Source organism: Erinaceus europaeus, chromosome 7 (genome assembly GCF_950295315.1).
Source record: "Erinaceus europaeus chromosome 7, mEriEur2.1, whole genome shotgun sequence".
Classification (NCBI taxonomy): Eukaryota; Metazoa; Chordata; class Mammalia; order Eulipotyphla; family Erinaceidae; genus Erinaceus; species Erinaceus europaeus.
In genome coordinates, this window is record NC_080168.1 from 62,183,980 (window position 1) to 62,210,026 (window position 26,047).

The window sequence follows — 26,047 nt, forward strand, 5'->3', positions numbered from 1 at the left end:
AGACCCCACTCAAGGATCCTGGTTCATGTCCCCATCTCCCCACCTGCAGGGGGTCACTTCACAAGCAGTGAAGCAGGTCTTCAGATGTCTACTTTTCTCTCCCCCTCTCTCAATTTCTCTCTATCCTATCCAATAAAATGGAAAAAATGGCCACCAGGATAATTGGGTTTGTAGTGCAGGCACCTGTAGGCAAAAAAAAAAAAAAAAAAAAACCTTCCAGGGCCAGGCAGTGGCGTACCTGATTAAGCGCTCACATTACAGTGCACAAGGACCTGGGTTCAAGCCCCTGGTTCCCACCTGCAATCCTGCTTCACCCATGAGTGATGAAGCAGGACTGCTGGTGTCTTTCTGTCTCCCCTTTCAATTTCTGTCTCTTTCCACTAATAAAATAAAGATAAAAAAATTGGCAGTGGGCGTGGCACACCTGGTTGAGTACGTTACAATTCTCAAGGACCATCGTGTAAGCCCCTGCAGTGAAGCAGGTCTGCAGGTGTCTTCATTTCTTTCTCCCTCTCTATCTCCCTGTCCTCTCTCATTTTCTCTCTGTCCTATCTAATAAAAGAAAAAAAAGGAACAAAAGACACCAGGATCTATAGATTTATTTTTATTTATTTATTTTTTCACCTCCAGGGTTATTGTTGGGGCTTGGTGCCTGTGCTATGAATCCACTGCTCCTGGAGACCATTTTCCCCATTTTGTTGCCCTTGTTGTTATTATTATTGCTGTTGTTGTCATTGCTGTTCCTGGATAGGACAGAGAGAAACCGAGAGAGGAGGAGACAAAAGACATCTGCAGACCTGCTTCACTGCTTGTGAAGTGACCCTCCTCCCCCCCGGCAGGTGGGGAGCCAGGTATTCGAGCCAGGATCCTCACAGTGGTCCTTGCACTTTACTCCATGTGCACTTAACCCACTGCACCACTGTCTGACTCCTGGGAGTGGTGGATTTATAGTGTTGGTACTGAGCCCCAGCAATAACCCTGGTGGTAATTAAAAAAAAAACAACCTGCAGTGTATTTCTTTGCTTCCTACAAATAATAACAATACATACTAAAACTGAAATATGATGGTGCATTTTGAATTTAACATTTAATAGATTAGTTTAATCCACTTAGATTAGTATTTCTTTGCTTCCTACAAATAATAATAATAAATACTAAAACTGAAATATGATGGTGCATTTTGAATTTAACATTTAATAGATGAGTTTAATCCACTTGGTGGGTGTGGTATCCTGACCTCTCTAGAGCTCTAACTTCAGCTCTTCAGACAGGTTTCAAATCTGAGCTAAAGCCTCCAATAGACTATGTCTCCAAGTATTTCCAGTGTCTTAGCAGCCTGGGGGAAATAAAAGCAATATGAGGTAGTAAACACACAACAAAAGAATCCATTACACATTCTATTAAAGAAGTTTCCTCACACAGAAACACAAAGATCAATTCTATAGACACCAAAGCTTCACTTGCTAGCTATTAACTGAGTAGCTACTATGTGCTAGGGAGTCAGGGAGACATGGGCTTCTGTGAGGCCCAGGGACCCAGTGAACCTGAAAATGTTTTACAGTGAGCGTGGACAGGTCTCTCCCTGACAAGCAGAGGGAGCCTGGAGCAGACAGTGATCTCAGGAGGAAGAGAGAGATTTACCTTAAGAACGACATCAACAACCCACAGTGATGGAGGAATCCCAGTGTTTTTTTTTTCCATGAAGTCAAAACAACAACAACATCTTAATGATGAGGGTTATGTCTCACGACATGTCACCTCTGAGGAATTTATTCAACACCACTTGCAAAGCACAGAAATGCTGATTGGGTTGAGGAGTTGAATGTGACTTCTGGCTCAAGGATAAGCAAACACCTTGTGTCTGGAGTGAAGACTGTGAGAGGCACTAGATTACTGAGGTGAATTCTATGCTCTATGGCTTGTGCATAATCATCTTGCTAAGAGAAGGGAAGGAAAAATGTCTACAACCAAGTGTTCACAATCACACTGTTGGATGAGTTCAGTTCATTGTCTCTGACCTGAGGAGATAATCACCCTGGGAACTCATCAAGGATACAGGCAACTGCAAACATGGCACCAAAGAAATCTACCATAACTCTTGTCCCAGCAGCATACTGAAGCTCTCCAGTGCTTTCCATTCAGGAAACTATGATTGTCCAATCACTCTCTTCTCTCCCATACTGCGGTGGGAAAAAAAAAAAAAGACGGGTTTCAGTATAGATACTCAACAGTGAAAAATTTACAAATAAATAAGGGTACATTTGTGTTGTCCCAAAAGTTTCACTTAGGTTTTGAACATTAGAAGTATAGCACTTTGGGGTCAGGTGGTGATGCATCTGCTACAGTGTGCAAGGACCCAGGTTTGAGCCCCCAGTCCCCACCTGCAAAAGGAAAGCTTTGCAAGTGGTGAAGCAGTGTTGCAGGTGTCTCTCTCCCTCTGTATCCCCCCCACCCCTCTTAATTTCTTCTGGTTGTCTCTATCCAATGAATAAATAAAGATAATTTTAAAAATGTAAAGTATAAGTCACTTTAAAAGTAGTAGAGAGGAGGGGGCCAGGCAGTAGTGCAGCAGGTTAAGCACACATGGCGTGAAGCACAAGGACCGTAAGGATCCCAGTTTGGCCCCAGCTCCCCACCTGCAGGGGGGTTGCTTCACAAGCGGTGAAGCAGGTGTCTATCTTTCTCTCCCACCTCTCTGTCTTCCCCTCCTCTCTTGATTTCTCTCTGTCCTATCCAACAACAACAACAATGGGCAACAAAAGGAAAAAAAATAGCTTCCAGAAGCAGTAGACTCCTATGGAGCCCCAGCGATAACCCTGGAGGCAAAACAATAATAATAATAATAACAGAAAGGGGAAAGAGAAACCAATTTTTTTTTTCAAATCAAGAAACAGCAAAACGGTCTCTTTTAAGGTTAAGAATGTAACTTTAAGGCTAAATTCTTACTAGGCAAAGTTAAATAAAAAAGGTTTTCAACGTAATTCTCATAAAGATAAAATTAACTTACATTTAAAGTCTGAGGTAAAAATTAGTTAACAATCAATATATTTTAACTAAGTTGGTCTAAACAAAACCTGTGCACACCTAAGGTGTGTCTCCATCTTAAGTGAGTGTAACAAAAGGTTAAATAGACTTGTTGATATGTAAAACTCTCGATTACCTTCTGTATTAGAAATGGTAGGGAGTCCGGCTGTAGTGCAGCGGGTTAAGTGCAGGTGGCGCAAAGCACAAGGACCCGCATAAGGATCCCGGTTCAAACCCCGGCTCTCCACCTGCAGGGGAGTTGCTTCACAGGCGGTGAAGCAGGTCTGCAGGTGTCTATCTTTCTCTCCTCCTCTCTGTCTTCCCCTCCTCTCTCCATTTCTCTCTGTCCTATCCAACAATGACAACAATGATAATAACTACAACAATAAAACAACAAGGGCAACAAAAGGGAATAAATAAATAAAATTAAAAAAAAAGAAATGGTAGATTACACAATGACTATGCTAATTATTCTCATGCCTGAGGTTTTCTTTCCTGTGCATACCTAGGATGTGTCTCCATCTTAAATGGGTGTAACAAAAGGTTAAAAAGACGTCGTTGATGTGTAAAAGTCTCAAATTCCTTCTCTATTAGTAACGTTAGCTTGCGCTATGATTATGCTAATGACAAGTTTTGTTTCATAGCACATAAATTGCAGCCAGCTGCCTTTGGGACTCTAGGCCATTCCCCACCCCCATGCAAATGCCTGTTGAGGCAAGTATGCCCCCCAGAGGCAAGAAATGGTTTTTTTTAAGCTGATAAAGTTTTTCCCACAGAGGCAAAAAAGTGGCCCCCTCAGGCCTTCCCTTGGCAGCACACTGGTTCTTGTTACTTGCTTACATGTTTCTCCATGTTTGTGCCAGTTTCTTTTTTAAAAATGCCTGTATGATATAGGTTTCTGTTCACCCCACACCCCTGATACTGTGGTCATTTAGTTAAAAAGAAAAGGGGGAATTGTTGTATGCTTTACATTAGTTTGGTCTAGCCCTCCCCCTGCCAGGAAAATTGGTTTAGTCCTGCTAGTTTCGCGGGCCCGCTTGTCCCCACCCCAAGGAACCCCGACAGAGTTCCAGAGTGACAGAGTTCGAAACTTCATGGCGCCGCCATGTGAGAAGGATGCAGGAGAGTTCTGTTTGGTGATTAGTTTGGTTTAGTTTATGAATCGTTGATCCTAAATAAAGAAATACAGCTTCCCGGCCCAGCCGTATGTCTCTGGTCGTCTCTGTTACCTGCCCGTGAAGCTAGCCCGGCCTGCTGAAGCCAGCTCGGTTAAAACAACAGGAACCCAAGATGGGGTCACATTGAGTCAGCAGAGTGAGTGCTTGGAAACCAAGGGATGTGTGCAATTTTCACCATTTCCAATCAGAGTACAACTAAAGACCAGCTCATTGCCACACATGGGAGGCAAATAAGTTTCCATGACCCTTGTTAACATGTTTCTTCCCTTCAAGGGAAGAGTTCTTGGTAACAGAGAAAGCCAGCCTGAGTGTCATGCAATAACATGACAACCAGGGGCCAGGTGGGTGGCACACCTGGTTAAGTGCACATAACACAAAGTGCAAGGACCTGGTTTGATCCACTGGCTCCCCACCAAGTCACCCAGCCTGAAAACGAGCAGTCAGACCAAGGCTCTTGGCCATCTGTGTTTGCAAAGTTGTAGCCAGCAGTGAGAAACGGGACTTCATTCCTCTAGCTCATGATCTGCACTCAGTATAGACCCTGACCCGACCCCATTCTGGCTTTTCTTCCCCTAAATTGACATTTCCCCTTTCTGGAACCTCAGTACCAACATGCTATTGCTAATGGCTCAGACCTGGTCTCTGGCTTCTCCTCTCTGATCCGGACAAGAGCTGGAACAGTATCTCACTTGGTAAAGGTCTAAATTGGGTCTTCTGAATCTACTTTCTTTCATATTTTTCCCCATTTTTGTTGCCCTTGTTGTTAATTATTGTTGGATAGGACAGAGAAATCTAGAGAGGAGGGGAAGACAGAGAGGGAGAGAGAAAGACAGACACCTGCAGACCTGTTTCACCACATGTGAAGTGACCCCGGTCTGTGAGCTTTGCGCCATGTGCGCTTAACCTGCTGTGCTACCATCCACCCCCCCTTTCTTTCATATTTTTTACTTACTTCTTATTGGATAGAGGTAGAAGAAATTGAGAGGGGAGGGGGAAATTGGGAGAGAGACCCCTGGAGGCCTACTTCACCTCTCATGAAGCTTCCTCCCCTACAGGTGGGGACCAGGAGCTTGAACCTGGGTCCTTGCTCTTAACCAGGTGTGCCACCACCTGGCCCTTCTTTCCTTTTTTTATTTTAATTTTTATTTTTTAATTATCTGTATTTATTGGAAAGAGGTAGCCAGATATCAAGAAGAAAGGGGGTAATAGAGAGGGAGAGAGACAGAGACAGCAGCAGCTCTTCACATCTTCACCACTCACCAAGCTTTTCCCCTGCAGGTGGGGACCGGCGACTCAAATCCGGGTCCTTGCGCACTGTAATGTGTACTCAGCTAGGTGTGCCACCACCCAACCCCTCTTCCTTTCTTTTTTGAAAAATGACACTGCTGAAGACCTTCTTCCCACCTCTGCAAGTGTTGGCTTCCTGAGACTTAACTTAGCATGTCACACATTGACCTCCCCTTTTGCTGATTGTCAGTTTCTGCACTTGTAAAAATGCCTTAAACCTGTGGGTGTGGTTTTCACTGGTCTACCTATGAATGGTCAGCCTAGCAAAAAGCCTTCTAATTTTATGATACAGCAGCTGAGAAAATATACCCATGTGTCAACAGCATTACCGTAATCCAATAAGCTCCCTCTTAATAAAAGGATGAAAGGAAGGAAGGAAGGAAAGAAGGAAGGGAGGGAAGGACGGAGGAAGGAAAAAAGAAAAGAGGGGGCAGGCAGTGGTCCATCCAGTTAAGCGCTTAGTACTAAGTATAAAGACCCGCACAGTAGCCCCCGGCTCCTCACCTGCAGGGGTGTCTTTTCATTAGTGGTGAATCAAGTCTGCAGGTGTCTGTCTTTCTCTCTCCACCTCTCTATCTTCCCCTCCTCTCTCAGTTTCTCCCTGTCCTACCCAATAAAATGGAAAAAAAAAAAAAATGGCCACCAAGAGCAGTGGATTTGTAGTACTGGCTCCAAGCTCCAAAGATAACCCTGGATGCAAAAAATGGAAGGAAGGAAGGAAGGAAGGAAGGAAGGAAGGAAGGAAGGAAGGAAAGAAGGAAGGAAGGGAAGGAGGGAGGGAGGGAGGGAGGAAGGAAAGAGAAGTATGGAAGCATACTCAACCAGCAGAGCACTGGACTTGCATGCTTGAGGTTCCTGGTTTGGTTTCATCACCACATGTATCACAGCACCTGTGTGGTGCTCTGGCTTGTCTGTTTGATGTGAAATCCACTTTCATAAAAACCAATAATTAAAAGGGGGGAACCAAGTAGTGGTGTTGAGGGGGGAGGGAGCAGCTAAACTGGGACTGTTCCCCAGTCTCCACCCATGAGGTTCTAGTGTGACTCCTACATGGAAGAATTGCAAGACAGACAGTCCAGGGAGATGAGCATTTATTAGGGGAAAAGTAAGGATGCAAAATGGAGAAGGTAAAAGCTATTTTAGGCATGTAGGGGAGGGAGGGGAGAGACAGAGAGAGAGGGAGAGAGAGAGCCTGACTAAGGCCCCAAGATTCCTGCTTTCTAGTCCATTCTGGGGAAGGCAGGGCCCTCAGGAGATGAGCTTCATCTTTGTCTGCAGGTGTCACACCTGCCTCCATCTGCATGTTGTGGCCTTTGCAGTCAGGGAGGGAGGGAGCTGGGGCAGGATATGCAGATACACTGGGCTTCTAGGCCTGCCCCTGGCTTCCTGTAGGGGGAGGGTGCTGCTAGAATAAGCTACCCTCCAATTGTGTCACACCTGGTATAGCATGCATATTACAATGTACAAGGAGCCCCCCCACCAGAGCTTCACAAGCAGTGAAACAGGGCTGCAGCTCCCCTCTCTCTCTCTCTCTCTCCCTCCCTCCCTCCCTCTCTCCCTCTCTCCCTTCCTCTCTCCTTCTCTCCCTCTCTCCCTCCCAGGGTTGTCACTGGGACAACAGTATGAACTCACTGCTTCTGGCAGCTATTTTTCTATTTTATTGGATAGGACAGAGAGATATTGAGAGGAGAAGGGGAGATAGAGAAGGAGAGAGAAAAATAAACACCTGCAGACCTGCTTCACTGCTTATGAAGCGACCCCCCCACCCCCCGCAGGTAGGGAGCTGGAGGTTTGAACAGGGATCCTTCTGCGGGTCCTTGATTTTTGAACTATGTGCACTTAACCCAAGGTGAACCACCACCCAACTCCCCCTTCTCTTTCTCTGTCCCCCTTCCTTTTCAATTTCATTCTGTCTCTATCCAATAAATAAGTAAATGAGAAAAGGGAACAGCTTAAGAGATGACACAGTTGGTAAGGCATTAGACTCAGGCACAAAGCCCAGAGTTTGAGCCCTAGTATCACATGTGCCAGATGTTCTGGTTTTCCCTCTCTAGTAAATATCCTTAAAAAGAAGGAGAGGGAGAGAAAGAGATAAAAATCATTAAAAAAAAAAAAAAAGGGGAGGGAGGGGCAGACAGGCTATGTCACACCTGGTTAAGAGCAGGCAGTGGCACACCTGGTTAAGCGCACACATTGCAGTGCACAAGGACCCAGATTTAAGGCCCTGGTCCCCACCTACAGGGGAGAGGCTTCTCGAGTATTGAAGTAGGACTGCAGTTATATCTTCGTCTCTTTCCTTCTCTCTCTCTCTTTTTTAGTTTTTTTATTATCTTTATTTTATTTACTGGATAGAAATACTCAGAAATTGAGAGGGGAGGAGGAAGATGAAGAAAGAGAGACCCCTGCAGCACTGCTTCACCACTCACAAAGCTTCATCCCAGCAGGTGAGGACCGGAATTGGAACCCAGATCTTTGCGCAGAGTAACATGTGTGCTCAACCAGGTGTGCCGCCACCTGGCCCCCTCTCTTTCCTTCTCTCTACCCCCCTCCCTTCTCATTTTTCTCTGCTCTCCCTCTCTTCTCTCCATTTCTATCTGTCTCTATCCAATAATAAACAAGTAAAAATATTTAAAAAATAATAATAAAGGGTTTTTTTTAAGAGAGAGAGAGAGAAAAGAAGGGAGGGAGAGAAGGGAATTAATTTGAAATGTTCCCTCCTCTTCAGAGGTATTTGTAAAGCAATCTCAGACCCAATGGATGATATAGATAGTTAGTCAAAGAAGATAAATATTTAACATTAGAGGTTCTCATCCACATACAGAACACCAGTTGAATAAAAATAGATCTGTGGTTAAGAAGGAATCCTCCCGTAGGCCACACTGGCAAAGACCCAGAAAATCTTTTTAGATGCAGTCACTCTCCTATTGTACTTTTTACACAGCACTTGTTTCCTGTCCATGTCAAAAAGAACAAATACAGAGAGCATTAATGCCGGTCTATGCCTTGTCCCACAATCCATACTTAAATTATTTTCCTTGGAGAGAAATAGACACCCTTGGAGCTTGGCTGGAAGCACCAACTTGTCAGCTTATAAGAGGATCATGTTGGTCCTTCCCCCACAGGCAGAAAAGAATCCAAGAATAAAGAAGTGGTTTCTACTACTGAATGCTACTTAACAATTTGGAGATAAGGTGCCTGTGGTTTGTGGCTGAAAGCATTGTATGGCCCCAGGTGTCCTGTAACTGTATTCCTTCCCTTTCTTCCTCAGCAAAACTGTACAGAATGTTACATTCAGTTAAGTGTGACTGCCATTTGTTCTTGACTGCCTGGGGCTGAAAGAAATTATTAACCTCTTCTTATTCACAGGCACTAAGTGTCCTTTTAGGTTAAGTGTGGTTTGACTTTTCCCATTCTATGTCTCTTAACCACTATTAATCTTCAGCGCCTTAAAAAAAAAAAAAAAGGCTTTGGCACACTGCTGTTCAGCAGGTATAACTTGTTGAAGGAATGAAAATGAAAAGCATCTTATCACCTACATTCATGGCTTCTGTAATCTTGCTTTGAAAAAAGGAAACTCTTGGGGGTGCATCTGGTGAAGTGCACATATTAATTACCATGACCAAGGACCTGAGTTTGAGCCCCTTCTCCACCCGCAAGGGAGAAGCTTCAAGAGTGGTAGTGCAGGTCTGCAGGTGTCCCTATCTATCTATCTATCTATCTACCTATCTATCTATCTCCCCCTCCTCTTTCAATTTCTCTGTTGTATCCAATTTAAAAAGAGAGAAAGAAAGAAAGAAAGAAAGAAAGGAAGGAAGAAAGGAAGGAAGGAAGGAAGGAAGGAAGGGAGAAAGAAAGAAAGAAAGAAAGAAAGAAAGAAAGAAAGAAAGAAAGAAAGAAAGAAGGAAAGCAAGAAAGGAAGGAAGGAAGAAAAGAAAAAAAGAAAGGGAAAAATTGCCAGGAGCAGTGGATTCGTAGTGGAGGCATGGAGTGCCTGTGGCAATAAAATAAAAACTCACTTTGGGATGGTTTTTCCATCTTGGCCAAATAATGTGTCGATATACTTGTAAGGATTCTGAAGCTCATTTTCTGTCACCACTCAAAGGAGGTGAAACATGGTAGTAATTACAGGTAGTATCCCTGCCCTTTCACATTCAAGATTTTTTTTTTGCCTTTTATAAAAGGTTTTTATACATTTAATGACATTTTTAAATGCTATCAAAACTTCCATTTTTTTTAATGTTAAGTACCTTGGCAATATTCTTTACTCTTTTCTTCACCCTTTAGTTGATAGGTTTATTCCAGGAGATAGATGTTGAGAAATAAGAGAGAAGAAAGAAAGAAAGAAAGAAAGAAAGAAAGAAAGAAAGAAAGAAAGAAAGGGCACTGAGGATTTAACCAGGGATTTCATGTTTGCAAGACAAAATTCTGACACTGTGTCATCTCTTTTCTTTTTCCTCCTCTTTTTTTATTTATTTAATCTTTTTATTTTTAATTGCCATCAGGGTTATTTCTGGGGCCCAGTGTTGGCCCTACAAATCACTGCTCCCAGCAGTCATACTCTTCTCTTTTTTCCACCCTTTCTATTTTATTTGATAGAGCAGAAGGAAATTAAGAAGGGGAAAAAAGGAAAGATATAGATAGATACATAGATAGAAGGAAAGAAAGAAGGAAGGAAAGAAAGAAAGAAAGAAAGAAAGAAAGAAAGAAAGAAAGAAAGAAAGAAAGGAAAAAGGAAGGAAAGAAAGAAAAGAAAGAAATTAAAAGGGAAGGTAGGGGGTCAGGTGGTGGTACACTGGGTTAAGCACACATAGTATGCAAGGATCCTAGTTCATGTCCCCGGATCCCCACCTGTAGGGGGGTCGCTTCACAAGCTGTGAAGCAGGTCTACAAGTGTCTATCTTTCTCTTCCTCTCTCTGTCCTATTGGAAAAGAAAAAGAAAAAAGCTGGGAGTCGGGCGGTAGCGCAGTGGATTAAGCGCACGTGGCCCAAAGCACAAGGACCTGTGTAAGGATCCCGGTTAGAGCCCCTGGCTCCCCACCAGCAGGGGAGTCACTTCAAAGGTGGTGAAGCAGGTATGCGGATGTCTCTCTTTCTCTCCCCCTCTGTCTTCCCCTCCTCTCTCCATTTCTCTCTGTCCTATCCAACAACAATAATATCTATAACAATGATAATAATAACCACAACAACCAGGGCAACAAAAGGGAAAAAAATGACCTCCAGGAGCAGTGGATTTGTGGTGCTGGCTCTGAGACTCAGCAATAACCCTGGAGGCAAAAAAAAAAAAAAAAGAAAGAAAAAGAAAAAAGCCACCAAAAGGGATGGATTGGTAGTGCTGGCACTAAGCCCCAGAGCCTAGATACTACTACTAATAATAATGTGGAGGGAGACACCTACAGACCTGTTTCATTATGCGTGAAGCTTCCCCTTGCAGGTGGAGTTGGGGCTCGAACCCAGGTCTTTGCACATGGCAACTTGTGGCCCCCTTTATTCCATCTTTTACACATGCACTTCCTTTTCCATTTCTGCTTTGTTCATGCTGACATAGGCTAACATGTTCTTATTCTATAAACATAATTTGTTGATCCCCAAGTGGAGACATAGTCTTTCTTGTACCCATTGTTCTTGTACCCATAGCCAAGGGCCCTTACCTGAATATCCGTCAACTTGGCCAAGATCCGGCTTGCAAGCTTAGGAGGACCGTTATCCATGGTTGGGATGTGCAGAGTCTAGGAAAAATAACCAGACACCAACTGAGGACACTCAGTATTCAGTGACAGCAAGAGAGACTCTCTATAATTCTCCAAAAAGATAGACACTTCCTTAATTAAAACCAGTGACTCTACAATGTCACAATATATGCTAGCTCCCTGCAGCAAAGATGTCTTCTGGTGTGACTCTAATATCTATACATTGTGGAGCTGAGTGGTGGACTACCTGGTGGAGTGCACACATTACAGTGCGTAAGGATCTGGATTCAAGCCCCTGGTCCCCACCCACGATGGGGAAGCTTCATAAGTAAGAAAGCAGTATTGCAGGTGTCGCTATCCTTTTTTTAAAAATTATCTTTATTTATTATTGGGTAGAGACTGTTAGAAATCAAGAGGGGAGGGGGAGGGAGAGAAGGAGAGACTGAGAGACACCTGCAGCTCTTCTCCACCCCTTGTGAAGCTTTCCCCCTGCAGGTGGGGACTGGGGGCTTGAACCTGGATCCTTGCACACTGTAACCTGCACTCAACCAGGTGCGCCACCACCCAGCCTCATCTCTATTCTTCTCTGTCTCCCTCATCCTCCCACAACTTCTCTCTGTCTCTATCCAAAATAAATAAAATATAAAAGTAAATAAATAAACTCACAGATAAACTTTGCCATAAGATAAAGCAAGCCCATTCAGGGGTGTAAAGTTAAAGCAAGTCTACAGTTCACAAAAGAGGTTTCTAGACCCATGTCTCCTTCAATCTGTTACTGCAAAAGCCACTACCCCCACCACCCCGAGTTGCAGTGGCTGGATAAATTCAAGGACCAGAGATGGTGTGCTGTTGGGTGCTGAGGGACAGGAGGTACCTGGAGGTACCTGCAGGTACCGCCCAGGAAATGGGAGTGGTGACAGGTGTGACTTGGAAAGGTATAGGTGGGGCTTGGGTGTTGTAAGCCAGACCGGTGGGTGGGACTCTGTCTGTCCAGTTAGTAGTTCTCAGGGGCTTCTCTCTCTCTCTCCCTCCCTCCCTCCCTCCCTCTCTCTCTTCATGGGCCTCCTGTCAAGATGACAGTATGGGGTGCCTCTCTCTCTCTTGCTACATGGGCCTTCCCTCTCTCTCTCCCCCCTCTCTCCTCCTCTCTCTCTCCTGTCAAGATGTATGAGGCACCTAGCTCTCTCTCTCTCTCTCTCTCTCTCTCTCTCTCTCTCTCTCTGTTTGGGTCACCATGTGAGTAAGTTGCTTTTCAGCCACCTCTCTCTCTCTCTCTCTGTCGGTCTTCCAGCTCTAGATGAATACCCCATCAAAATGTAAGAGAGCTCTGGGGGGCTTCTCCCTTTCCTCCTCTCCTCTCTTCTCCCTTCCCCTTCTCTCCTCTCTTCTCTCTCTGTTTTCTCGAATAAATTTTTAAACTCCTGGAAATCTTGCTCTCTCCTCAATTCATTGTTGAGATCATGTGTAACGGACTTTTTAAATGTTGGAGCAACAAACACAGGTCCATCTTCCCCCCAATACAATGGTGACAGCACATGGGGTATAGGGAGACACTGGAGAGCACAGACTTTGCTGCACTGAGTTTGCACACATGGGGACTGGGGTACCAGGATATTGCACAAGCACATAGAAAACGGGAACGTAAGCACAAAAAGTGCCCACTGTGGGAGGAGTTTTGGGTAAGGTAACCAACCACACCTGGAGCTTCCAGCTGACCAATAGGAGGCTGGCCAGGTGTGAGGAGTGTAGAGTTTAAGAGAAGAAAGTTGACACGTGGAAGGCCCTTCTTGGAACATCTCCAGGGTCCTCTGGTACCTGCCCCCAAGTTTTCTTCTCTAACTTCACTTTCTCACAAAAGAGTAAGATTTGCAAATTGCATACCTATCATGCATGTTTCCTTTTTATCTATAGAGACAGAGAGAAAGTTAAAGGGGAGAGGGAGAGAGACAAGAGATATCTTCAGCCCCACTTTACCACTTGTGAAGCTTTCCCCCTGCAGATGAGGATCAGGGGCTTGAACCTGCATCCTTGCATGCTGTAATGTGTTGGCTTAACTAGGTTTGACACCGCCTGGTCCTCTCCCTTGTAATTCTTTCAGGAGAATTTGCATCCAGCCCAATGAAAGGGAACTTACCCTCCCACCTCCTCATACAATATCCTTGACTTATAGCTGAGCCACAGCCATTCATAGCCTCCTGGCCTGCGAGCTTTGACTGTTTGATTTTAGTAGTTGACCACACTCACCTTTTCCCCAGCAAATTCGTTAAGGTAATTAGGTGTATCTTTTAGTTTTAAATGCTCCCTGAAACAAGATCACTAAATACATGTCAAACATTATATGCCTCTTATTTCTACAGGTGGAATAATAATTACACTTTGAGCCATATGACTTAATGACAATTTTGAATCAAAATAAAAAGCCAATCATATTTTATAGCCAGATACCATCCTAATAAGAGCTGAGTTATCACCACAGTATTGACATTTAATCTTTCTCCCTTGATGCAGTCGACCTGTAGTTGGAATTAGTCAGGAGCTATTCACTAAAAGCAAATTCAAAAATCTGAAGCACTAAAATGTCAATAAAAGCGGGGGGGGGGGGGGGAGATCAATCCAAAGAGCTGATGTAATTCTAATGCTGAATTGTGAAACACTTAACATTACATTTAGTGAGTAATTTAAGTTAACCACATTTTTAGAACAACATTCACATTCTCTGTGTCTTGTGTCAAACTCTCCAGGTAATAAATAAAACATACACACATCTTCTTTAACAAAATTAAATGATGGGCCTAAGAGATAGCTGTGTAAGGTGTGTGCCCAGCCTTGGTTTGAGTACCAGCTCCACATGGCAGTGTCACAGGCATGTGTTGCTGCAGTGTCTCCCTTTGTCTCTTCTCTCAACTTGAATGAAAAGGTCAGCCAGGCAGTGACACACCTAGTTAAGCACTCACACTACAGTGTTCAAGGACCCAAGTTCAAGCCCCTGGTCCCTACCTGTAGGACGAAAGCTTCACGAGTGGTGAAGCAGGGCTGCAGCTGTCTCTCTATGTCTCTCACTGTCTATCTGCCCCCCCTCTCAATTTTTCTGTCTCTTTCCAATAGTAAATAATAATTAAAAAGTGATTAAATGGTCCTTGCATGAAAAGGTCTACCTGGGATGGGTGAATTTATATATGCTTGACACCCAGACTCTACAGAGGAAGGGAGAAACAACACACACACACACACACACACACACACACACACACACACACACACACACGTAAGCAAGCAAGTTGGAAAATGACAGGTAGTGCAGAAAGGCTGTCTTACCTCCCCCTTGTAAAGTATATCAGACACGGGGCACACAATGCAAGCTGTCCCGGAGCCAAACATCTCCCTCACTCGGCCGCCTTCCAGAGCAGAGATCAAGTCATCCATGGTGAGGTACCTCTCCGACACCTTAAAGTCACCCTGTTTGCAATATGAGAAACAAAGGCAGATGTAATCTCCAAGAAAGGCATGAGACCACTCCAGGACAACCCTGTGGTTCTCTTTCTACGTCAAAGGCTGCCCGAGATAGATAAAGCTGTGGTCATACTGATGGAAGAGACACCCTCTCCTGGAGAGGAGGAGTTTCCTTGGAGATCACAAGTGTCTCAGAATGAGATGATCATAAGGTCAAGTGTTTTTCAGCCACCAAGTCTCAGATGCTACCATGATGCCAACCTGACTTCCATAAGCAGACGACCTCACCAGTGTGTCCTGGAACCCCACCTCCCCAGAGCCCTGCCCTACAAGGGAAAGACAGAAACAGGCTGGGGTCAATGCCCATGTCCGAAGAGAAGCAATTACAGAAGCCAGAACTCCCACCTTCTGCAAAGAATTTTGGTCCAGAGGCCAGGTGGTGGCACACCTGATTGAGCACACATGTTACAATGCACAAGCACCCAGGTTAAAGGCCAGTCCTCACCTGCAGGAGGAAAGCTTTCCAAGTTGTGTAGTAATGCTGCAGGTGTCTTTCTGCTTCTTTCCCTCTCTAACCCCACCTTCCCTCTAGATGTCTGCCTATCTCTATCCAGTAAATAAATAAAGATAATAAAAGAAATTAAAAAAAAAAAAGAATTTTGGTCTATACTTCCAGAGGGATAAATAGGGAAGCTTCCAATGGAGGGGATGGGATGCAGAACTCTAGAGGTGGGAATTGTATGGAATTGTAGCTCTCCTATCACACAATCTTACTGATCATTATTAAATTGCTAATAAGATAAGTAAATAAATAAATAAGGTCAAGTTAAAGGTGATCCCAAGATTCCTGGCAGGCTTGAACATATTATAACTTTTTGCCTTTGTTCTGTTGTCATGGGTGATGTCCTCACCACCTCCCATCCTGCATGCTGTTTACTGTATGCTCAGCGTTGCCATATCTCAGATGCTATCTTATCATAAAGGGAATCATCTATTACAATTCAGCCCTAGTCATTAAGGTTACCATGAATCAAGCACCCATTGTACGCCACCCCCTCTTCGTTGTTCAAGGTAGCTACATCATACAGGTGAAGAAATTGAAGCTCAGAGAGGGATTGAGTGGCCAGTTCCAAAGCTGTTCCTCTTTCTATTGTGTCTCCCATGGAGCAAAAGCAGACACTCCCATTTAATTTTCTGAAATAACTCTTTATTCTCGGGTACCGAAGGTATATTTGGACATGGAGGAAATTAACTGTGTGTTTTCCTTTTTCAATTTACCTGGCTGAGTTGACTCTGCAACAGACTCCTGTCTCTCACTCTCCCCATGAGTTCTATCATAGACAGTCACCATCTTCTCTTTTGGTATAAAATTAGACTGTCCATCATCCAACTGTTATTATGACCTCATTGACTTCTACTGAGCTATTTGAATACTTTGCTTGTTCAATGATGGCATATGGAGAAAAAAATACTTCAAAGTGTTCAGCTTAAACTACCTGCTTCACATTCACACTTTAATCTATTTAAGTCTCACTTTTTTATGTGAGTGGTTCAAGTTGAAAGTTGTTTAACAGGCTATTTAAATTAAGGGCAACAAATGGTAAATATGCATTTTATTAAGATGAGAGTTTCTTTTTCTTTTATCTATCCTTGTACAAAAGAGGAAAATGGAAATGACAGGCAAAACCAAAAGTGTCTGAAGAATGCATCATGTTACAAAGCATATTTGGATCGTTAGGAAAAAAACATGTCTGCAAGAGAAATACAGTTTTTTGCAAATTTCAGTTTATTTCAGTCTGCTATTGCAATGATAGTGCCCAAAGATGAATAAATAAATTCCAAAAAAAAAAAAAAGTCAGTTAACTGACAACAAACTGCTTTCTATGTTCCGGGAAAGCCTCTTGCAAATAAACAGAACTGTTTTTGTTCTCCTCACCTTGTTTATCTCTGGACAATTTCCCCCCACCTGGCAAGTCATGGTACCCCCTCCATACACACACACAATAACCTCTTTTTCATGGTAGCAAATCATGAGTGTGAAAAAGCATCCCTACTTGCAGCTTGTCATCAAACCTTCTGCACTGCACTTGGTTGGCTCTTTTTTTTAGAAAATAAAACAGAAATTACTGCGCTTCCAAAAAAAATCTATCTTTCCAACTGCAAACATATTTAGGACAGGGCAAGCTGTCTGAAATGATCCCTACAGTTTGTAAATGCCATGCCCAATGTGCCAGCCAGCGTGTGGCAGTTGAGTCTTGTCTACTGCAGAGTTTTGCAGAATTATTTACAGCACATTTTCTCAATTTCCAAAGCCCTTCCCAGAGTAACTGTGCTAGTACTTGCCCAGACCATGTGCATGTGTTTTTCTAAACATGTGTACTATTCATTCTGTGTGACCACAGGATGCTCTGAGCCTGTTCATAGTCCCTGGGGAGCGCTTTAAACACACTAGGTCCAAAGCTCTGTGTAGAACACATCAACACACACACACACACACACAGATATATACTGCCAGAGATCCAACTAATTCATTCAGCATTCATCTTGAGTAGGTCAGAATGGTGTGCCCAGTAACCAAAGGTCTTACTGGTTTTTTTCCTGTATCACAGATCAGAGCATCCACTGGAGACAACTTTACATCTGCTCAAGGGTTTCTGATCTTCTGAAGTATGTGTATGTATTAAGGAGGAGAGAGAGTAGGGGAGAAGGGACAAGAAGGCAGCCAAATGGGACGTCAGTAACTATTTGCATGTTGGTGGAATCCTATAATCTATGGCAAGCATAGATGAACTGGAACAAACCAATCAAAGGGAGAACTCCATGTCACTTTTGCTTGGTGACAATACAATCAGAGACCTAGAAAGTTAAGGACAGGGGGGCCAGGTGGTGGAGTACCTGGTTAAACGCACACATTGCAGTGAGCAAGGACCTGGGTTCCAGCCCCTGGTCCCCACCTGCAGGGGGCTGCAGATGTCTGTCTCTCTCCCTCCCCCATCCTTCTCAATTTCTCTGTCTCTATCCAACAATAAATAAATAAATAAATAGAAAGTTAAGGACAAGCATATAAAGGGAAGGACTTGAAGGATAAGTCAGGTGAGAGGCCTGGGACACAACCTGAGTGCCAGAAGACTAATTCACTAGGACAACTGGTTAGAAAAGTTTCTCTTCTCTCCTCTCCTCTCCTCTCCTCTCCTCTCCTCTCCTCTCCTCTCCTCTCCTCTCCTCTCCTCTCCTCTCCTCTCCCCTCCCCTCCCCTCCCCTCCCCTCCCCTCCCCTCCCCTCTCCTCTCCTCTCCTCTCCCTCTGCACAGCACCTACTTGAGATTGTTGCCAAGAAGAGCTCTTTGCACATAGAGATTTAACATTTAGATAACACTGGCAGGAACCACAGGGCATTATTTCAACATCAAGGCAGACTGGTTTTGATTTCCTTTGCTGTGTACTTCTAAACTCGGCTCTGGGATTGTCCAAGGTACCCACCCACTTGTGCGCCAGGTCCAGAATGCTCTGCCTGGTCACTCCCGGAAGGATGATGCCATCTAGCGGAGGAGTCGCCAGTTCCTCTTCTGTCAACGAGAGATGGGAGAATCTTCAGATGTTTGCTCTACCAACTATGACTTAAAGTAACAGGCATTTGTTTATAAAAATTTCTCACAAGGTTGTGGGGGCAAAGGAACCCTCCCGCACTGCTGGTGGGAATGTAAGTTCGTCCAACCCCTGTGGAGAGCAGTCTGGAGAATTCTCACAAGGCTAGAAGTGGACCTTCCATATGACCCTGCAGTTCTCTCCTGGGGATATATCCTAAGGAACCCAGCACAACCATCCAGAAAGATCTGCGTACACCTATGTTCATAGCAGCACAATTTGTAATAGCCAAAATCTGGAAACAACCCAGATGTCCAACAACAGATGAGGGCTAAGTAACTCGTGTTATACTTATATATTTCTCAGCTATTAAAAATGACGAATTCACCCTCTTTACCTCATCTTGGATGGAGCTTGGAGAATCACATGAAGTGATACAAGCCAGAAAGAGAAGGATGAATATGAGATGATCTTACACTTGGACAAATGTTGAGAAATAAGATCAGAAGGGAAAACACAAAGCAGAACTTGGACTGGGTTTGGTGTATTGCATCAAAGTAAAGGACTCTGGGGGGCAAGGTTTGGTGGGGATATTGGAAGTAGGTTCAGGTCCTGGTGCTCAGTGGAGAAGGAAGACCTAGGCTGGAGGTGAGAGTGCTTTGCAGAAAACTGAGAAATTAGACGCATGTACCAACAACTATATTTACTGTCAAATGTGAAATTAAAAAAATTCTCACAAAGATGAGATTATATAATGCAATTTCCCAAACCAGCTCATACCTCAAATAGATCTTTAGGCTTTTTAAAAAAAATTTAATTAAGCCTCTCAGCTAGTCATCTTCCATACATCTTCAACTAGTTAAAACCAAACTGAGCAGCTGGTGCAGAGATGCAGCTGTTGGAGCACAGGACTTGCATGAGTTAAGGTCTAGAATTGGACCCTCGGCACTCCATACACTAGACTGGTGCTCCGGTGTTCCTGTTTCTCTCTCTCTCTCTCTCTCTCTCTCTCTCTCGACTGATGCTCTGGTGTTCCTCTCTCTCTCTCTCGCTTTAATTAACAAAACTAAATCATTCCAAAAGAAAATCAACAAGAAAAGGTGGTCTTTCTACTAAAGCAGTAAGAGGAGTAGAGAAATCCTTTGAGGACATTTTCAAGTAAGAATTCACCATGTGGGATGAGCTGGCTAGTTGTTAGAAAAATAGAGATAGGATCTTACTGAAGAACTCTACTCATCCTCAAACTTCTATGAATTTTGAGAAGCATTCCTCATCCCAAGATCTATTACTACCTTGGAGACCAAAACAGCAAAAATGGAAAGACTGTATGATAGCACAATAGCACGTTTGGACATTGATACAAAGGACATGAAAACACCAATTCAGAAAAATATCTGCTCCCTTAGGTTCATAGAAGTTAAGGTATGGAATCATGCTAAATGCCCATCAACTAATGCCAGAACACAGACGCTGTGAATATATACTCCGTTGAATATCTGCCTGCTATTAAGACAGAGAGAGCTAGTATAGGGGGCCAGGTGGTGGTGCACCTGGTTGAGAGCACACATCACAATGTGCAAGGACTTGGGTTCAAGCCTCTGGTCCCCACCTGCAGGAGGAAAACTTCTTGAGTGGTGAAGCAGGGCTGCAGATGTTTCAATGTCTCTCTCCCTTCTATCTCACCTTCCCCTCTCAATTTCTTTGTCTTTATCCAAAAGAGATCTTTTTTAATTATTATTTTAAAAAATAGTATCATGCATTTGGGACAAAATGGGTAGAACTTGAGGTAGATGTACTCAGTGAAGTCAGGAAAGGTAAAATTATATGTATAATTTTCTTTTCATTTTAAAAGACACTTCTACTCTTCTGTCCCTTCCCTGGTCCATCTGGTGATCACCTCTATTTTTTTTACCGCATCTAAGACTTACTGGTGCTTTTCCTGGTTGCTTATACTCCCCCTAGGAGTGAAACTACCCAATATATATATATATATATATGATCAAAGAAGATCACACAGCAGTATCATACATGCATGAAGTCCATGGATTTACTGCCTAGTGCCACCTAAAATGAAAGACAGGTCTATAAAACAGCTTGATGAAAATAACCTAGTGTGATTCTCATTTTACATAAGGACACTGAGACCCTCTAAATCACATCCCTGTGTCCCCATGGGTGACACTAGAGTAACTGTCTTTCCCCTTCATAGGACACACTGGTCTGGCCTCTCGGCTCTTCTGATTTACAGGAAGGGCAAACATCCCAGCTAGTGGGACTCAGGAATACTGAGACTCTGCTCATTTCAACATCCAGCTGAGCCTGGAGTGGTGTTTATTATTTTTTTTTCTTTAGAGCAATGAATAATATTTTTTTCTTTCCTCCTGAAGCTACAGGCAGTATGACTTATTTATTTATTTATTTATTTATTTATTTATTTATTTATTTATTTATTTTACATTTTCTTCTTGTTTCCAAAACTCATCTGCTGCTGGAAACTGCTTTCTGGAAGAAAGATTTGTTTCATTGGCAAAGTTCTTGGGGGCATACTCTTTGTCATGTTTCAAAGTGTTGATCTGAAAACAAACCTGTGCTTGGCGATAGCTGGCTGGGCACGGAACAGCACAGATCTGAGTACAGACACACAGACATGGGAGAGCAGAAAGCCTACAATCATACACTCCTTACAAAGTGCCCCTTTAACTAAGCCTGGCTGATCTCTACAGCTGCCCCAAGTTCAGTGAAAACAGCAGCCACCTGAACAAATGTGGTTCTATGAAAGAAGACTTAGCATCTAAGACTGGACCCGCTAGCCCGGGGTCAGGAAATAGAACATCTGCTTCTGCACTTGCCAGAGAGGAAGACGTGACAACACTTGGATGAGAAATATTCATTCCCTCTGCAACCACAAACATATCCAGAGAGCCAGAACAGGCTCCAGATTGCCCAACATGAGGAAAACAGAGCCTACACAACGCAGCTTGTTTTTGACAGGGGAAAAAAAAAAGATTGTATTTAGATGAAGGACATAGAATCAGTTCACAGGCTCCTCTGTGACTTCTTATAGTCTAACACAAATGGGAACCAGGGACATGGGTGGTTACAAAAGGGCCCTGAAGTTAAGCATACTAGTACAGAATGGACTCACACAAGGATCTGGGGTTCAAGCCCCCAGCTCCCCACCTGCAGGGGGGGTCACTTCACAAGCGATGAAGCAGGTCTGCAGGTGTCTGTCTTTCCCCCTCTCTATCTTCCCCTCCTCGCTTGATGTCTCTCTGTCCTATCCAACAACAGCAACAGCTGTAACAACAACAAAGGCAACAAAAATGGGAAAAATGGCCTCCGTGGGCAGTGGATGTGTAGTGCAGGCACTGAGCCCCAGTGATAACACTGGAGGCAAAAAAAAAAAGTTGGGTCCTAGGATCTGCTTGGAGCAGGACCTCTTGTCTGTGTGTGTTTTATTATGTATTTAATTATTTATTATTGGATAGAGAGAGAAATTCAGAAATGAGGGGGAGATGGAGAGGGAAAGATACAGAGAGACACCTGCATCCCTGCTTTACCACTAGTAAAGTTTCCCCTTGTAGGTAGGAGGGTCCTTGAACCCAGGTCATTCATTGCCCACTATAATGTGAGCACTGTAATCAGGTGTGTTACTGCCTGGCATCTGAAATGAATCCTCAGCAGATTGGAAAAGGAGAACTAGGTCCTGGAATCAGTTTGGAGTAGGACTCTTTACCATATTTTATTTATTTATTTATTTATTTATTTATTTATTCATTATTGAATAGAGACAGAGAGAAATGGAGGGGGATAGGGGAGATAGAGAGACACCTGCAGCCCTGGTTCACCAGTTGTAAAACTTTCCCCCTGCAGGTGGGAACCAGGGGCTTGAACCCGGGTCCTGTGCACTGTAATGTAAGTGCTTAACCAGGTGCGCCACCACCTGGTCCCCTCCCCTTCCATATTTTGTACACACCGCTAGTCTAAAAGGGGCATGAGTTTGGGCGTTCATGGAAAGATGGCTGGGCTTTATTTGCTTGCTTGCTTGCTTTATTTGTTTTCTTTTTTTGGTTTTTAAGACATGGAGAGAAAGACCAGAGCGCTCTGCTCAGCTCTGGCTGATGGTGGTGCTGGGGACTGAACCTGGGACCTTGGAGCCTCAGGCAAAAAAGTGTTTTGCAGAACCATGATGCTGTCTCCCCAGCCCAGATGACAGGTTTTTACTGCAACTATTCTTCTCTATGCTACTTGCCAGTCAAGTTTGAGAAAGTCTCACTAGGAATGATTTTCATCTCCTTTTCATTTTCCTAAAATCAAGGTTTCTTTAGAGTTGTTGCTTTGTCTTTTCTTGTTTAAACCCAGAGTGATCTCTGGCGTCCTTTCTGGCACTTTCTCATCATCCTGTTCAGACATTTTATTCCATTCCTTTTCTCTTTTTCTCTAACCTTTTCACTTTTTGTTTGATCTGAAGGCACAAATTCACAAGCACAGTCAAGTTATCCAGGCAGCCATCCTAAGGTCGTGGGTTATTTTGTAAGCCTGAAGATAAATTCACTCATTTTGCTCCTGACATTTAAAAGTCATGGTGGAAACTAGCCTGTGATGATTATTTGGATAAAGGGGTCATTTTTTTTCACCAGGACAATTTTGGGTGAAATCATGGCTCTTTCATTCAGACCAAGCCTGAATCCTGTCATCACCCATCATAAATAATGGTACCGCCACTTGTGTATGATGTCACTGTTTTTATTTGGGGCCATTTATGTATGTGCTTGTGGAGGGAAGGTGGGGAGGATGGAGGCTGGGTAGGAAAACAAGTGGAAAGAATGGGATCAATGGGTCTACTGGCTCCAGTGTGCAGGACTCAGCACCTGTCATCTGTTAAGCAGAGCTTCTGGGAGATGGCCTGTGAATCACTCAAACTGAGACGTCTCAAACATCCCAGGGTGCATGTGGCTCCAGGACAGTGCCATGAACACACAGCAGTAATGGAAGGAAAATCATGATGTGTGACTGGCTTTTCAATGGCCAAGGATATTCAGGATCCAATCCCAGTCGAGACGGGAAACACACCACACCTTCTCTGGGTGTGTCGGCTCTAATGGCCAGCTCAAGTTCCTGTCATTAGTCTTTGCCTCTGACACTGGAATCAGCGCCAGCTCTGCCTGTAGCCAGAACCCAAGATCCCTCTAGGCTACTACAGGTGCTCTCAAGTTTTCTCTTTCAATTTAAGTGAGGGCCAGGGAGATAGCGCAGTGCTAGCACATAGGACTGGCATGCCAGAGGTCCCAAGTTCAACCCCCAGCACCACCAACAGCCAGCCAGAAAACTAAATGGTACACTGATCAAAAAAACTAACTATAAAACCACTTGAAAATAAAAACCTGGGATTGAGGGGAGCAGTGGCAAACCAGGCTAATAGTACTAAACATAAGCACCAGTGCAAGGATCCAAGTTTGAGCCCCTGGCTCCCCACCTGCAGGGAGATGCTTCACAAGTGATGAAGCAAGTCTGCAGGTGTTTCTCTTTCTCTCTCCCTCTCTAGCTTCCCCTCTTCTCTCAATTTCTTTGTGTCCTATCCAATAAATGGGGGAAATGGCCACGAGGATCAGTGGATTAGTAGTACTGGCACCAAACCCCAGCAATAACCCTGGAGGCAAAAAACAAAAACAAAAACAAACAAACAAAAACAGGATATTCAATGTATGAATGCATAAATCCCTGGATTCATTCCTCAGCACTACATAAAGTAAATAAATATGTTAAGTTTCTCAAGTTATTTCAGAGGGAGAGGGAGAGAGAGTGAGGTGCTAGGTAGTGGTCCACCTGGTTAAGCACATACATCACAGTGCACAAAGAGCCAGGTTCAAGCCCCTAGTCCCAACCTGTAATGGAAAAGCTTCAGAGTAGTGAAGCGGTGCTACAGGGATCTCTGTAGCGGTGCTACAGGGGTCTCTATTCAATTAAAAAAAAAACAGAGAGATAGAGACCACAGCATGGAACTTCCTATGGTGCCATGATACCCGCCATGTGATGCTAGGGTCTGAACACAGGCAACACATCACAAGGCATGCACCTATCAAGCTACTGTCCTGGCCCCAGGCATAAGGTTCTTAACCTTGAGAATGATGCCCCTCCCTCCTCAGTTGTAAGCTCTGTGGACTGTTCTTTCTAGTCCCATTGACAACTACTGCAAAATGACAAGGGGCTGGCATGTAAGGGGGTTACCTCCATCTTCATTTATCCAGTACAGGAAAAGGTTCATCGTTCCAACTTCAGTGATCTGGTCCTCCTCCCCATAGAGCCATAGGACCTGCTGGCAGCCGTTGTCCAACGCTTCACATTGAGCAAAGAGAGATGAGCCATAGTTCCTTGTGAAAAAAAGGGGGAGTCTGATTATGAAAATTATGGAGAAAATTATGAAATTATGAAAAAAAGAGACTGATTGTGAAAATATGTCAGCCCTGACAACTGAACTCACATCTCATAGTCTTAGAAAGAGTTTAGAATAGCAATGATTAATTATTATTATAACCAGGTTAGTTGGGGGTTGATTTCTATGATAATCCAATAGTTAGCATCTATAGTAATATACTTGATCTAACTATGCTTTGTGCTCTTTAGTGGTATGGGAAAATATTGTATTTCAGATAATGACATGGCCAAATGGTTTTCATCTGTCTAGCCTAAAGTTGTAGATGTTTTAAAAGGTATATATTGGGGACTGGGCGGTAGCACAGCAGGTTAAGTGCACATGGCACAAACCGCAAAGACCAGCATAAATCATGGTTTGAGCCCTCAGCGCCCCACCTGCAGGGGGGTTGCTTCACAAGCAGTGAAGCAGGTCTGCAGGTATCTATCTTTCTCCCTCTCTGTCTTCCCTTTCTCTCTCCACTTTTCTCTGTCCTATCCAACAACAACAGCTATAACAACAATAACAATAACAACCACAAAAAGGGCAACAATAAGGGCAACTAAATTGGAAAAATAGCCTCCAGGAGCAGTGGATTCGTAGTGCTGGCACCGAGCCCCAGTGATAAACCTGGAGCCAAAAAAAAAAAAAAAGCTATATATGCAGTTATATTTCTAGAGATCCTTGAACAATTTAAGCCCAGTGTCAGAGTCTGATCACCTTACAAATCTGAAACATGAAATACTTAGACAAAAGCAAATATTTATACTTAGAGCTATGGCCTAGGCATTTAGAGAACTTGAAGGATTAAATCTATATTTCCCCCACAGCATATTGAATTAATAGTTATTTATGAGATAATAAATTAATAGGATTATAATTTCACAAATTTCCCTTCACAAAGATCTGCACACACACACACACACACACACACACACACCGCCAGCCACCTAGATAACCACTATAGTTTTCCACAATGTAAATATGGGGTAGTTTTTCATTTGCTTATTTGGTTCAGGTAGGTGGGAAGTAACATCTCTAATTCATATGCAGATGCTATCAATCCAGTGGGAACAGGTAGTATAATGGTTATATATAGACTCAAATGGCTGAGGCTCCACAGTCCTGGGTTCAATACCCCAGCACCACCATCAACAGGAGCTGAGCAGTGCTCTGATAATAAATAAATAAATAAGTTCCAGAGGCAGGGCTATGGAGCAGCAGCAGCTGTGTTTCCCTCTTCTCTCCCGAATAACCTAGGAATACCAAAGGAGATAATCTGGGACCGCAACAAGACAGGATTAGAATGACTTCAGGAACCCATCTAATCACCGGTGAGTGCAAATACCTGTGGCTCGCGGACAGAGAGGAACCTAGTGAGAGATAAAGTGGCTGGTAACAGCCCGGCAGTTTACCAATTGAGA

At 43.7% G+C, this 26,047-nt stretch overlaps 1 protein-coding gene across 3 annotated transcripts in view; it reads right to left on the bottom strand.

Moving 5' to 3' along the window:
* Nucleotides 1–1,724: 1,724 nt before the first annotated feature.
* BCAT1 (branched chain amino acid transaminase 1) overlaps nt 1,725–26,047 on the bottom strand; it is a 102,662-nt gene continuing 78,339 nt past the window's right edge. For 2 of the 3 annotated variants that reach the window (XM_060194539.1, XM_016185920.2), the window contains exons 7-11: nt 24,440–24,582; nt 18,107–18,192; nt 14,493–14,633; nt 11,139–11,216; nt 1,725–2,180 (exon numbers count right to left, since the gene is read on the bottom strand). In XM_060194539.1, coding sequence (XP_060050522.1) covers nt 2,139–2,180; nt 11,139–11,216; nt 14,493–14,633; nt 18,107–18,192; nt 24,440–24,582 — 490 coding nt within the window. In that variant the 3' untranslated portion in view covers nt 1,725–2,138. The remainder of the gene's footprint in view (nt 2,181–11,138; nt 11,217–14,492; nt 14,634–18,106; nt 18,193–24,439; nt 24,583–26,047) is intronic. The other variant, XM_060194538.1, reaches the window with a different exon arrangement.